This window comes from Sinohyriopsis cumingii, chromosome 12, assembly GCF_028554795.1.
Source record: "Sinohyriopsis cumingii isolate HCF-2022 chromosome 12, ASM2855479v2, whole genome shotgun sequence".
In the NCBI taxonomy this organism is placed as follows: domain Eukaryota; kingdom Metazoa; phylum Mollusca; class Bivalvia; order Unionida; family Unionidae; genus Sinohyriopsis; species Sinohyriopsis cumingii.
Window position 1 is genome coordinate 129,348,567 of NC_142972.1, and position 15,626 is coordinate 129,364,192.

At 36.4% G+C, this 15,626-nt stretch overlaps 1 protein-coding gene across 1 annotated transcript in view; it reads right to left on the bottom strand.

Annotated features, from left to right (window-relative positions):
• LOC149787446 (furin-like protease kpc-1) overlaps positions 1-15,626 on the bottom strand; it is a 157,032-nt gene that overhangs the window by 29,707 nt on the left and 111,699 nt on the right. The window contains exon 10 of the mRNA XM_089978063.1: positions 2,625-2,731. Within this exon, the coding sequence (XP_089834189.1) occupies positions 2,625-2,731 (107 nt within the window). The remainder of the gene's footprint in view (positions 1-2,624; positions 2,732-15,626) is intronic.

The following is a 15,626-nucleotide window of genomic DNA, read 5'->3' on the forward strand; positions in this document are numbered from 1 at the left end:
TAAGTTTTTACAACGGTAAAGCAAAGTTTTCAGTGACCCACGACAACAACATTACCTATTAGCATGGGTATTATATTTTGCCGAAAACATTTAATTCGCCGGCTTCTCTACGAAGTTATGTACCTGCAGAATACCCTTGTCAGTAATATCAAAATGGCGGTGTCATCTCGCTCGACCCTACTTTGTATTGTTGTCGGGAAAGGTCAGATATATAGTACTTTTGAAATGTCAGAAATTTAAATTTTAATGTAACAGATTAGGTAATTTCACTCGTACAGTCCTCCTAAATCTGCTAATTTCTGGGTCAACCTCATATTCTGTTATAAATTTAGGTAGCTTCCGAATGGGATGAGGATTGAAAGTTTTCTTTAACATTGTAAGCTTCGACTGACGTAAATGATGGCAATATCACAAAAAGAAAAGGTCAAGGCCAAACATAATCGGCCATAATCCCAAGATATTCAGGCTTTTATCTTTAGGTGACATTTTAAAACATATTTTGCGTCAATAATTTAGACTTTTCAAAGTATACTAAAATGTAATAGTGCAGTTATATTTTTGCTTAAATAAAGCACGAAACAGACACTTTGTTCAGTTTTACTTGTCGTAGTGATTTCTCCGATTTCAAGGTTTTTTTCGTCATGAAGAGCAAATGAGTATGTCCACAAATTTTACTACCAAGAAGCAGATACTATAGCATTGTTTTTAAGGACAAATATGGAGAAAATCTTCAATGAGCAATTTTATTTTGCTTTATGCCGAACCATATATAAAAATAAATAAAATATACCCTGCTCTAGATCAACTGACTCCCACAGAATGCTTGAAATTAAGACTTACGTTATGCATTACCTTCCTTCACATGCTCTTCTGAGATGGGGGTGGGGTGGTCTGATCGTTTTATGTGTGACGTAATTTTAGAATGAGGCGAACATCAGTGGCAGTAGAAGTTTCTTGACGGAACCATCATTTCAAGTGAGAAAAAAAATGGTTAGGGGTGGGGACATAACTTGTGACAAAACAAACTGAAGATATGTAAATGTTACCTTTTTGAAAGGGGCAACCTCAATTTGTAAGAGTCATTTTAGGCCCCCAATCATCCCCAGATGAAACTTGTATTCATAAATGATGCCCCTCGTTTTCTTCCTTTAATATCAATTTAAATTTTATCCCGCACCAGTTTTTGTTAAGTAGGGCAGCCATTGAATAACCCAACAGTTTCTTCACCGCTGTGGTGTTTATATTCTGGCTTATATATACGTTAACTAAAAATCTCCTCTCACGCCTATAGCCGAAAAATATTTATCCTAAATTGTGTATCTGCAAGCAATATGCATACTAATCAATGATAAAGCTGATAAGACTTGGCTTTATTTTTTATTATGCAACATTGATTAAATGAAGTTGATAAAAATATATATGTATTAGGTGGGGCTGATAACGTCTGACACCTTTTTTCGTTTTCATTTAAAACATTTCGCTCATGCTTAGCACTGACTTGCAGTCAAAATCTTGCCGAAATCACTGCAGGAAAGACAATGTAGGCATTTCTTATTCAATTTCTTAACAAAGACGAATGCACACACCTTTGTCCAATAATATTAACCGAATGTTCATACTGTGGGTAGAGGAGCTGTGGGGAGCTCAGTGGTTAGCGTGCCGCATTCACAAATGAAAAGTGTGCGGGTTCAGATCCTACCGCCGGACTAGCCTGTTCTGCTACTGTAGTGTTTCTTTGGGTAATGAACTTTGTACCAACTGTTTCGGCACTATAGAGCCTACTTATGCTGCTGTACCGTAAAACACAAACCTAACCAAACCAAATGATGAGTGTAGAGAAGAATTTAGACTATTAAAACATCAGCGACCAAGGCTTTTTAGTCTATATACTGTTCGAAGGAAAAACATTATGTTATGAAAAATTCGGAAAAATATTCCTTACAATGGTAATTTTTTCTTAAATTGTATATATTTAAATGATTACTTTCGATTCTTATAATCCAAATTTATCAGGAGGGAATACCATTCTATGAATAACTTTGAAGAAACAGCTACTATAGCGCTACCTTTACGAGCATATTATATTTTATGTAAAAAAATATACACCCTTGGTTTTCGCAATATAATTTAAATTCTCATTCACATCACTCATTTTTAACCTTGACCTGACATTAGTTTCACTTTAATACTGTCTGCTAATGCTTCTTTTACAGCCATCATGGTTATTATACGACTGGTTTTATTATCGGTTGTAATGTAAATAATCCATATAACTTAAAACTGTCTCTTAAATCATCATCATTAACAACCCAAATGTAAATGGTACATATATGTGTGAGTCAAATATCTATGTCTTTTGGGGTCGCAATTACAACATCTGCAAAAATTATAGCATGAGGAGTTACAACCGCAACTGAAAATATATTGTAACATTATCGTTCATAACACAATTAGTGGTTGTAACACCATTAGGGGTTGCTACAAGGCAATCGATAAGGACTGGACTCAAATACTGATAAAGAAAACTTATTCCGCAAAAAGGATCAATGAAAAAGATCTGTCAAAAGACATGGTTAGAATGATAAACTGCATGCATCGACATCAAAAGCTGGCATATCCCTTACTTCTGTGTCCTGCTCCATTTGTTCTCCAATCTGCTTTCCAGAGGGTTCCATTCGTATCACTTGTTCTCACTAGGAGATGCTGAATATCCCTTGACGTCAAGTTGTTACTGAGATAATATGAAATAATTTACATAAATCAGTTGAACGAAAGATAAATGGGTGCAAATCGTTATAGCACGCCACTGGCGTTGATCCGCTACGCACCTTTGTCACATGTGTCTGCATGTGCTAAAGTTTTTAATGAGCAAGGCTAAACAAAAGTACTTCATCAAAAACACAGCATAAAAATATCCTACACATAATGAAAATACTCATTTTATCGATTGATAAGTGACTGCTTAGAAGAGAAATTACGGTTGGCTCATTCAACGAGGGTAAAAGGTCATGTTGCGTCACAGTGGCGAGAAACATTTATTGGTTCTCACAGTGACTGTTTAAGCAGATTTATGGATATTTCTGTGAAACGAGGAAATGTACATACCGGCGGCCACGACTGGTAACGGAGTGTACCGGATTATCGCTGGCTTACAACGATGGACACAAATAAAAGAAGAGCTATTTATTTTATCAAAGTAGTCCATATGCACCACACCTAGATATATAGAGGGATATAGTATATAATAACACCAGTGTAATAAAATTTGTTTGATTCATTCCAAGCAGGAATTGGATCCGTGCCGCAGGCCACGACGCCTTTCACACAGGTCTCATGGAATAGCACATTTATCCAAATCGGCCACCACGCATTAGTCTAAAAAACGGTGGCAAAAGGTCGAATGAATGTAACACACATACACATGCGCGCACACAATAATTAAATTTCAAATAGTCCTAAAAGGTATATCGCAAGTCTAAAAGTATGGAGTGTTCTGAAAGAATTACAATGGAGTTCGGAATGAATTCCAATTTTGAATGTACTGATGTACCAATAGCCTTGAATTTGCTGATGCGATAAGTCTTTATATATAACAATGACACAATCCACAATGCATTTAAATGAATTCATAAAAATCCCAAAATAGTGATTTATTTATAATGTATCAATAAACACTTTGTAATTTCAGTGAATAATTTAAATAAATAGATTCTTTCAAATTTTAACTGAACACATCTAAACGTCTGATTTCATTAGACATATGTTAAAACGGGAATAAATAATTCTGATGTAATAACCTTATATATAGACTTATCACACAATACAAATTTCCATCAAATTCGTAAAAAAGGCCAGGTTTGTTTATTTAAACGTTAGCAAACAAACTGGCAAATGTCAAGTAAATCATATATTTTTTCAATAGAAAAAGCAATGTCCTGAACTCAAATTCAAAACAAAAATATTTTTCAAAAAGACATTAGTCAGGTAGGCCCAAACATTAACAATAAATTATGGAACAAGGTCAATCACACAGTATAAACTAAACATACATATCAATATGGATGTATTGCCTACATTTATACAGTCACATACAAAACATGAGGGGGCCCCGAGTGGCCGAGTGGTCTAAAGCGTTCGCCGTTACGGATCACTGCCATCTCACCTCTGTCTGCGCCGGTTCGAGTCTCAGATTCAGCCAATGTAGATATGTGAGAAAGCATGCCAGTAGCTTCTCGTGGGTCGGTGGTTCTTTCCGGGGTTTTCCCGGGTTCTTCCTCCACCATTAATACTGGCCGCCATATATGGCCTATCGTGTGCTGAAAAATGGCGTTAAACCCCACAACAACAACAACAACAAAACATGAATGGGCCTCGAATGGCCGAGTGGTCCATAGCATTCACCGTTATGGATCACTGCCATCTCACCTCTGCGTGGGTTGGAGTCTTGGATTCTGCCAGTGTGGGTATGTGAGAAATCCTGCAAGTAGCTTCTCGTGGTTCGGTGGTTCTGTCCGGAATTTTCCACGTGTTCTTCCTCTACTATTAATACTGACCGGCATGTATAGCCTATCTTGTGCTGAAAAATGGCGTTAAACCCTCCAACAACAACAGCAAAACAATAAGTTTCATATGTCTCATTGCGTGCAGTTTCCTCCAAGTCTGAGATAAGGAAAAATTTAACAGGACCACAGGCCTCTACATATTTAATGGAGAGAAGAAAAAGAAAAATAGGATGACGAATCTGCACATGTATGACTGGTTCCACAAACTTTAACGAGCCCAGTATCCTATAATTTTGATATCCTCGTCACATATTTGATGACAGTTATCTTAAATGGTAAAGTTCGTAGATTAAAATAAAGCCTTTTAACCAGTCGTGAAATACTGGAATCGGCGCATAAAAAACAACATTCAAACAGAATGGAAAGGGCTATGCAGAAGTTGTATGGTTAAATTCATACACGATTATTATTGGGAGAACTTTTCACGAGGATATAATTTCTGGGTGCAAATTTCTACACAACCTCCCGAGTGTTGTCGCCGGCATTGATGGCGCCATTCTAATGATGGCACCAGATCTTTACTTATATAAACCATCCTCTACATTGTTTTCAGTAGTCCGTCACGAAATGATTATCAGTATTTACTATGTTCTCATATTCGCAATTGAATAATAACTCAGTGAAACCATTGTAAATATTCTGTTTCGGTATATCTAAGTTTTCTGTTCAGTCTATCCAAAATCGTTTAAAGTACATTTCTCCGTTGTTCGTTTCTTTCGTTCTCTCTTAAGTTTTGTGGGCACACTGCCTTCCGTTATTTGCCTTTGAGAAGTGGATTCGTAGATCTGAAGAAGGTAATCAAAATCTTAGCCGTACTTTACCGAGTTTTATCACTTTTAAATAAGACTTTCCCACATTGGCAAAAGAGATCTCCCGAAGATTTGGTGTATTCAGAAGGAAATCCGCTTTGATCATTTTTCACCCATGGCTGCCTCAACAAAATATCCTTGTTTCTCATGAATTTGACAAAACAAATAAGCCATACTTGCTTATCAGTCGAATCGAAATTCAAACTGCACAGACCCAGCTCTGCTGGCACATGATGCGACTGCAGATATGAATCTGTGCAAGTCGTTAAAAGTAATCAGTAGAACAAACATCACACATTTTGATCTGCCGGCACATTATACAACAGCAGATCAGGATGCTGTTTACAGTTATTTTCGACTTACTTATAGGTCAGTAAATGTGTTTGTAAAGAAACTTAGTTCAACTGTCCAAAAAAAGTTTTCTCTGGATCGCAACAATTGCTTAAGACGTTTTACGAATATTCATTAGAAACGAGGAAACCTTTTCGAAAGCACACATGGGTGGAAAATGAGCTGCGTACTTTGCTTGCGTGTATATTCCGCCTGCAGTCATCAAATAACGGAACCAGTATTGGATTTCTACAATGATACTAGATTGGCCGAACCATAATATCGTACCAAGTTCTCAGTTGAAATCGAAGAATAAAGTTGAAAACCAATGGGTCTATATGGGTGTACTTGAAGATCATCAAATAAATTACGTGCAATCACACGCAGCACTATCGGCAGGTCGCGTCCGAGTCATTCCTGGCGAGCATCTTATGGATCATGGAAATGACGTGCTTGTGGAATTACTTTCTAGCCCAGAGGAGAGCCTCAGGCGAGAGAAACGCTAACAGCGCATCTGATTCGAAGCGACACTTTTAAAGCGTGTATTCGATTTGTAAAGACTGTAAATCGCATTCATGTTTTGGTTTTACCTACGAACTACGGTATGAAATCTGCGCATGGAGTCGTGGACAGCTTTCTATTTCCGTCAACACGGTTTAGAACTCGGCAGTGGTAATTATTTTAACTTCGATGGGCACAGATAACAGCTTAGCAATTGTGCTGAAACTGTTTTGTTCAGCCCTGAGATTTCCGAATAAACGCGTACTTGTCGCAGTCGTAACTAAATTATTTTACTAGAACTGCCTGCAAAACCGGACTGATATACCAATAATGGTTGGGGTAGATGCAATTCCAGCTACACCCAGACCTGTGGTGGTCGTGGCGGTGTTTATGAAAATAGCATTCTCAACACGCGCTTTGATATTTCGTGAGGATCTTGGTTTCCTGAGTGATTTACTTTCGCAGCTATTGTTTATTTTCTCACGCAGGTGACTTTGAGGATCCATCACAGCTTTTATATTAATAAAGTAATCGCCAAAATAATTGCTTTACAGTATGGCATTGTCCAGTTGCAACACACACGGACTTCTAACCAATTACACTTATTTACTGGCACAAACTGACATATACTCATATAAACTATTTTCCTGGGGAACATTGACCTCTGGCGATTTTTCACTTTGAGGGCCTGGGGCCATGTCCATGTAGAACTGATTACGTCAGTGAATGGCGTCTGAAACGATGGTTATCGTTTTTTCGTGCAAAATAACTGTTGCACGGACAACAGCGTCCTTGTTGAATAACAGTCGATATCATTCTCTTCATAGTTGAGTCAATGTTGGATAAACATAATTGTTGGGAAATGTAACCGATGTAGATTTGTCAGTGAATTCCTCTTTGTAGAAACAATCCTTGTTTGATTTCATGCCTGGGGGTGCAGTCTGCGACCAGGTGTTTCACGTTCAAATGCAATGCTTTCAAGCTAGCCTCGAGTTGGTATGGGACCAGTCGATTTCCATGATGGTCTGTTAATCTTAGACTTACGCATATAAGCATTGACATGTGGAACAAAATTGCTATTGATGTTGTCATTCCACGTTAACCGATCCACCACATCATCTGTAAATTCAGCAACATTGTCATCGCGTGGCTCTTCATAATCCGTCTCGTATATGTAATGACGAATCTTAGATACAGAGGCCTAAGATGTCTAAGTTCCCTTCTGGATAGATGTTGAGCCCTTCAAACTGAATTTCATCTTTGGCCACCGATGGTGATAATACTGCATATACGAGACCTGTTCCATCATTGACGTATTTCATTGCACGCGTTACTGGTGGTTAATGATTCCTGTGACCATTTTCCAACAACGCCACTGTGCATCAGCCGCAACTAAATCGAAATAAGATAAATAAATAGAATCAATATCAGCGGACTTTTCCAATGTAAGATTTAGGTTTATGAAAACGATCCCCATCGTGAGCAAAAACAAGCTTACCACCTGCTTTGTCATCATCTCTATTTTGGCTTTCATCATCCAATATGCCTTGGAAAAAATCCCCACGAATGTACTGCACGTATGAGGGTATGCTTGTTAGCACCTTGGCGGCATTTGCATCAACATATTTGTTTTTGCAGCAGCAGCAGCAGCGGCATTATCGACATGGCTTTTGATGTAGGCAAAAGATATGTCAGCGTTTTGATTCCCTGGTTAACACTGATTTCAGCCACGCTTTTTCACGATGGCTTCTCGCGACTTCAAAACATCTTTGATGTCCACGTTAGACGTTCGCAGTTTTCCGCCAACAACAATTCGACTGGTAAACTCAGTTAAATCCGCTCCGGTAGCAAATCTGGTCCGATCCACATTAGCTCCGAGTCGGGGTTCCGCGCACGCGCTTCATGAATGTCAACAGACATTTCTTATATGTTGAGTGTAAAGTGATAATGCATCATCGACGACTTCTTATATTGGTGCTGAACGTTCAAGTACGCGCAGTACTTCAGCAAAAAGATCTGCAAATACTGGACCATCTTTTCGAATTTGCAAAATCAGAGTTTAATAAAACAGCGCTTGTCGTTGAGGGATGATAGCGCCCCGGGCTAAAAAATCGTGTAATTAATAAACACTTCATATGGCTGTAGAAACACAATTATATTAGGAGCCAACGATTTAAGGTTCTAGTGCACGGTTTGAGGACTTTTTCAAAATTTTCATTTGTCAATAACAGGAGAAATATGTAGTTCTGATTTCTAGCAAAATGGCACCATATTCTATCCAAAATATTAATGAATTTGAGATAAAATAAAATAAAATTTCTCACCTGAACCAAAAATTGAAACCCTACTCCCCCGACAATTAAATGACCAGCACCTTTTATAGATGAATTTGCAATGTGTATGTTGATTGTTAAAAAATGTACCTAAGATGGGATGATTCAGCTTACACTATATCTGGCACACAGTAAAATATATTGTGCTGAAATCTGAGAGCTTACGAATAAAAACCCGAGGTACTGACACGGAGGCCTATAATCTACTAGCTAATGTACACCGTTTATATAATACGCAGGGAAACTTTCAGTAGGATGCAGCACCAGAGGAAGTGAAGAGACCTTTTGCTGAAACGTCATTTTTGACTGGCTATTGTTTTCGTGTCGCTGAGAAATCAGTGACATCCGTGTGGTAAAAATATAATAAATAATATGAATTTATATTGTTTTCGATGCAGAGCATCCACCCCCACAAGTGGATTAACAATAATAATTAAAAATAAAATAAAAAAACGTGCACTTACAGGAAAATATGTAAACTTTGGTACAAAAAAATTATAAAATTTATTTTCCTTGACAAGTTAGGGAAAATTGGTATTGATATCGCTTCTTCATTAGGAAAGTTACCAGGAACTCCATGGGCTAAATACCCAGGAGAAAACCTTCTTCCAGGATATAATTATTGTGGTCCTAGAAACCGACTTGATATCCGACTTGACGAGCGAGATCAACCAAGACCTGGAGAGGGTCCAATAAACGCGATTGATAAAACATGTCACGTTCATGATGTAGGTTATAAAAATAAAGATTTAGAACAACGACATATTGCAGACGTAATATTAAATCATGCATAAATTCTGTAAAACATAAATCTTTCAGAGATTCATTAGCTAATTAGCTGGTAAGATCTGTATTGAAAGGCAAAATATTATTCGGAGCAGGTAATTAATCATCCGATTATTTAAAGAATAGAATCGATTTATTATAGCCCAAGAGAATATTGGAAAGGTAGAGCAGCGATTAGTAAACACGTTCTGTTTCTGCAAATTGGTTAGCACGACATGCAATATAGCAAATTTACCTACCACAACCTAAACAAATTCCGCATGCACATTTTCATGTTAGCACTCCTAATGAAGTTCATCAGGCTGATATCTTATTTTTACCACAAGATACTATTAAAATTGGAAGACGTCAATTAACATACAAATACGCGTTATCTGTCGTTCACGTTGCAAGTAGATAGAAGGAAGTAGAACCGTTATCAACTAAAACAGCAACTGAAGTTTCATCTGCGCTTGAACGAATGTATCAGCTAGGACCATTGCGATGGCCTCAAGTATTACAGATTGATCCTGGCAAGGAATTTCTTGGTGTAGTATAATCTCTTATGGAAAAACATAACGTCAAAATCAGACGATGACATACCGCAGTTTATCGTGATCAGGCAATTGCTGAACTATTTAATCGAACATTTGCTGAGAGATTGTTTGGATATCAATATGCGAAGGAAATAATTCAGATAGGTAAGAGATCTCGCGAATGGGTTGCAAGAATACCAAGTGTGATAAATGCGTTAAATAATGAAATTACTCAACAAACTGTCATGAAACCCGTTAATGCAATTACCAAAGAAAAAAAACATACCAGTATAACGACGTGATTTTTCAAGACAGCATGTATTAGATAATGTTATTGTCAGTTATTTATATGAACCCGGTGCACTTGAAGGCAGTGAAGAAAGAGCAACTGATCATATTAGGAGTATTACAACACATATAATTTCTAGCGTGGTAAGATCCACGGGTGGACCTGCAATCTACAGATTATATTCAACTGCTCCTCAACGTGGATTCGTACGGGAACAATTACAAGTAATTCCCGAAGACACAAAATTACCACCGCATTCACTTTTGTAAACTAGCACCTCGACATCGATTACATTCAAGTCGGGTCAGCATCACATTTGTGCGTGTATGACCAAAATTACTATTAATTCTTGGATTCATTTTTGAATACTGCCACAACATTACTGTGCTACAGCGCGCACAATGATTATTCAGTCGTTGTTTTAATGTCATGATAAATTCAACATTGAGATCAAAGTCGCGTTTTTTTGTTGTTACATTGTTGGTAACTAATTTTTGTCTTACAATATCATTGTCTGTAACATCGCTATCACCAGTAGTTTCTATAAAGTCTATGAAAATTCTCCGCAGCTGAGATATTATTCTGATTCGAGACACTACGAGATAAACTAAATTTGACCATTCGATACGGTCATCGACGAGCCAGATATTTGTATCAGATATGGTTAATCCTTGTGACGAATGAATTGCCATTGCGTATCCTAGCATCCATGGAGTTTCTTTCTATAATCAACTCGCTCTCAACAACATTCACAGGAACTAAAATATTATCATTTAATACAAGATTTTTTTTGTTGATGATCCTGTTATCAAAGTCGATATTCTGTCGTTGTGTATCAGCTGGTCGATAACACAATGGTACAGGTAGATTTGAAAACGTTTCTGTATGTAACATAAATAATTGTTGTTTAGATGTATCACACACTAACGTTCTACTTGCCGCCATCAAATCATTTTGTCTTTATAAATTCCCAAAATTGTTAATAGGAGATTTTGAAATTATTTCACGCATTAGTTCACATTGAATTTATTATGTTGTAGTCTGACCAATTTCTTAAACTCTTGTAATTCCGGATCAAGTGCTCTATGATCATCATTTATTTCTTCATACTAATCTATAAAATTCTTCTGCCATTCAAGTGGAGACAATCCAACTAAGGGTGGTCGTTGACCATGACTGCCACATATTATTACAACAGTATTTTTTGTCAATAATCTATCAAGAAATGTTTTTAACATTTCTAATGAAACGGTACATATTTCCTCCAAAACAATACTCCTTGGAATATATTTATATCCCATTCGTTCAGGAATCCACATATCGCCCTTCCATCGAAAGAATTTATGATAAATACGTGATTTAATATTTCTTTCTCTCATTCCTCTTGAGAGTATGTGTACATGTTAATACAACTATTTCTGAACAACTGTTCAATAATAATTCGATCACTCGAGTGGTTTTACCACGACCCCAGGCCCATTAAGGTAAACTGTTTAATGTCTAGCTACATGATCAAATACCGATGGTGCAGATGATAATTTTGATATTTGATTTATTTAACTCAATAAATATCCGTAATTTCAACGTCGGCGGATTCAGAATAATCAAATATATTTTCTTCTTTTATACTCCGTTCACCCCATGAAACACAAGTGCTGATATGCAGTTGTTCAAGCAATCGTGTATTCTTGTTGCGACTCTGACAGCGAACTTGGAAACCGTATTTATCAACGATAATTGATTATCAAAAGGTACGCGAGCATTGATGATCTTAAATGAGTAAACTGCATTGGCTCACCATCCATATAACTCACATTTGTACCTAATTTAGTTCTGTCTGATAAATTTACATCACTTCGACTTATAAATGTACTTCTGTTCGTTGTATCAGGAATTATAAAATCTTGTTCAGCATAATCTATAATCAGTCTTGTACAATGTCGGTTATGATCATATGATCCTCCTTGGGTGAATTTACCAATTATTTTTCTACCAAGATCTTTGTGATTTTATTCTCAAAACCAGTGATATCAGGATTTTCATCATCAGAATATTTCTTTTGTTGTGGTAACCAAACATCATTCTGCGGATGATATGATATAATTGCTTCGCTTACCAGCGACGATAATAGCATTTCTGCATCGGGCATATACCGTAATAATACTGTTGGTACCTTCATTTTGTCTGAAAATTATTTGCCAAACCAGACATAACAAATCGGATGAAGATTTTCAGCAATCTTAAATGACTCGATACAAGCGAATCCAGTCAGGTCAAAATCCGGTAATGGTCCATTTATTGATACTCTGGTCATTTCGTGTGTGGAATATCCAGATCGCTCAAAATACTTAGAACACTCTCCCATAACTTGATAACATCCAACCATATCAATTGAAATAAAACATCTCCATATGCGTATTCCATATTCCACCTTGACCGTATTCGACACAATTGCATTTTATTTTTTCAAGAAAATCCAATCGTGTTGGTTTCCACGAAATTTTCTCTCTAGCAAAATGAGCAGCAACTGACGGAACGGTAAAACAATTACTGAGCAAATGTTCAGCCTTGACATCGTTAGAGTCATGGGTATATTTCAATGCTAGATTTGTTATTTCTTCGTGGAGAGATTTTGTGCGTTAAATATCCCCATTAGGCCTTACAAACTGATCACAGTTTCCGTTATCTGAATATTGAAACAGCCACACGGAGACAGGACCATTCTTACTTATTTCGTCAATAAATCAAATATATCTCCTTGGGAAAATTTAACAGCTCGATTTCGTTGAAATATTGTTACTGCATTAGTCTACGCATGCGCATTATGATCAATAATTTCAATCGAGGCTCCTCGCGATTTATACTTTGATTCGTATAAAATCTCTCCAGTTATTGTTCGTACTGTTATGGGAATTTTAATTTCTTTCCTAATTCAGCGACGTCTTTGACAGATGCTCCTGTATCTTTAACTATTTCTTCCGAATCGTGATGGTATCATCAGACACTGTCGACTAAAAAGACCTTTAGTATATCATGTTAATAATTTTGATTATCGAATATTTACTGCTGAGAAGAAAAGATATTTCTGTCACAGATTTATTTTTGAATGTTTTAATGGATTGATCGAAGACGGTCCTGTGATCGATCATATTGATTCAAATAAGAAAAATAACAATTAATGTACTTTGCGACTTGTTACACAAAGTCAGATTTGGAGATTTTAGCTGTGATGATAATAGAGCCAAAGCAGTTATATCTACATAAGCGGAGACAGATGAAAAAATAGAATTTCAATTGGCATATGCAACTGCTAATTTAGTTTCGATATTTGCAGGTCTTCAATATAATCTGTCACAAATACAATGTACAGATCTGTCTTTTCAAAGAAATAGAAACAAAAGATCATTTTTCATCATTGTTGAAGGAACATGACTCTGTCAAGCTAAGATATCTCCGGTACTGTTGCTACTTACTATATTACTATTTATTTATTTAATTATTGTGTCATCACACTAATTGTTATAGTAATTATTTTATCATTCTGGGGTCTCTATCGTCGGTGGCAGATCTTCCACTTTCATTTAATAATGGAAGTTCTGCCAGTCGCAAAGAGTGTAGGTATTTACTATGCTGGGTAAAATGTCGTGATAGAACGGTTATTTTATCATTCTGAGGTCTCTATAGTTGGTGGCAGAACTTACAAAATCTATAATAATATAATATTTTGGACACTTTCACCAGTCGCAAGGGTTTCTCTCGTCCGTGGCAAAGCTTCAATTTTCGGGAGTTAACTCAGTAGTTACCTCGTTTGTTACTGCGAATGACCTCAAAGAAGAGATATAACTTTCTTTCTCCGTTCAGCTTAATATTGTTTGTCGTCGTAAATAACTAATTAACCATCTATGTAATAATTAATATCAGTGAAGTAATATAATTATATAATAGTTAAAATTAGTAAAATGATCTATACGGTTTCTAACGTATCGGCAAATATCAAGGTACAAACAGTGTTACACACGCCGTTACATGTTTAATATAGCTAAGCTATTTTTAGATCTCTAGGTAAATATTTACCTTGACTTTGTCAGTGCAGAAGTACAATTCTTAATTGAATAGAGAATAAATTCATGCTGTAAGTTTACTCAGTACTGTTGTAAATCCAGTATAGGTAACTTTAAAACATACACCATTAAGATTAGAACGTAGCGCAGTCGTAGCGCGGCTGATTCTCATACTTGGGGGTCGGCGTTCGAAACCCGTGATTGCACACACTGTCGACGGTGGTAATAATCGCCGTTTTCCTATATAACTGGGGGCTCCAGCCTAACGAAATTTCATGTACACCTCTTCACCACGTCGAACAACGTGGTGAGTGCGTTTTGCCTCTCCCCGGGGTTTAATAAAGGGAGGGGGTGCATGAAATTGAAAGGCATCGACAACATTCTGGATATTCTAAATCTTTCGTTTAAACTATATTGAACTACGAAAATGTTAATGTTATTATTTCTGAAATCAAAAGATAAAACCATGACGATATAAAAATATCTAATGATCTAAATCCTGAGAACATAATTTGTGATTTTGATTCAATACAACAAAAATTTGAAAATAAATACATCCGCAGAATACAGAATAATGAAACTGATTCAGGAAGCTATGCTTCGAACTTTGTCTGCGGCGGAGGAATACAGGAAATGGAAGTCGATACATTAGTCTCGCTTTCACGAGCGATCGAAAAAATTAGTTCAGAACTGTCTCACGAATACGAAAAGATTATAGATGCACGTGTTAGACAATTAAGAACGATTATGTCGGATCGTGAAAATGAAAGTGATGTCAGTGACTGCACTGATTTTGTCTAAGAGAATCAGTAAAATAAAATTCTGGACTTTGTATTTTTTTAATCTTATTACTATTTTTCAATCCTATTACTTTGATAAACCTATCAACCTTAAGAATTAGATAATATTTTTTTAAGTCGATCAAATTCGATAAAAGAATGCACATAAATCATAATCTGATCTCTATCAAATGTGATCATAATAAATGTTCTCGCTTCAGTTCAATTAATTTTTGCAGGGTCAATACCAGTTCTCACTGACGTATTCATCAATAATTAAATTGACACTAAATTGTTCTGCCTCGTCTTGGGGCGGTGTCATTATTGTTCTGTTGGCGTTTTCAAGCACGTCTTTGTCGTGTATAAAACCTCTCACATGCTGGTACATTATACAATACCTCTTGATTAAATAATTAATTGTACAACACTCTTCATGATCAAAAATCATTAAGATGATACGTATATATTTATATTCAGATTTTTATTTGTTATATTTACAATTCCTGGTGAAATATGTCTTCCGCCACCATACTGATCATTGTTATGTCTGAGAAGAGCCGGTGGTGGGGCTATTTTGGGAAAGCAGTCACTGATAAGAGTGTCGACTGATTCCTAAAACATATAAATGTCAAATAGTGGAAATAAAAAATGTGGTAACTGT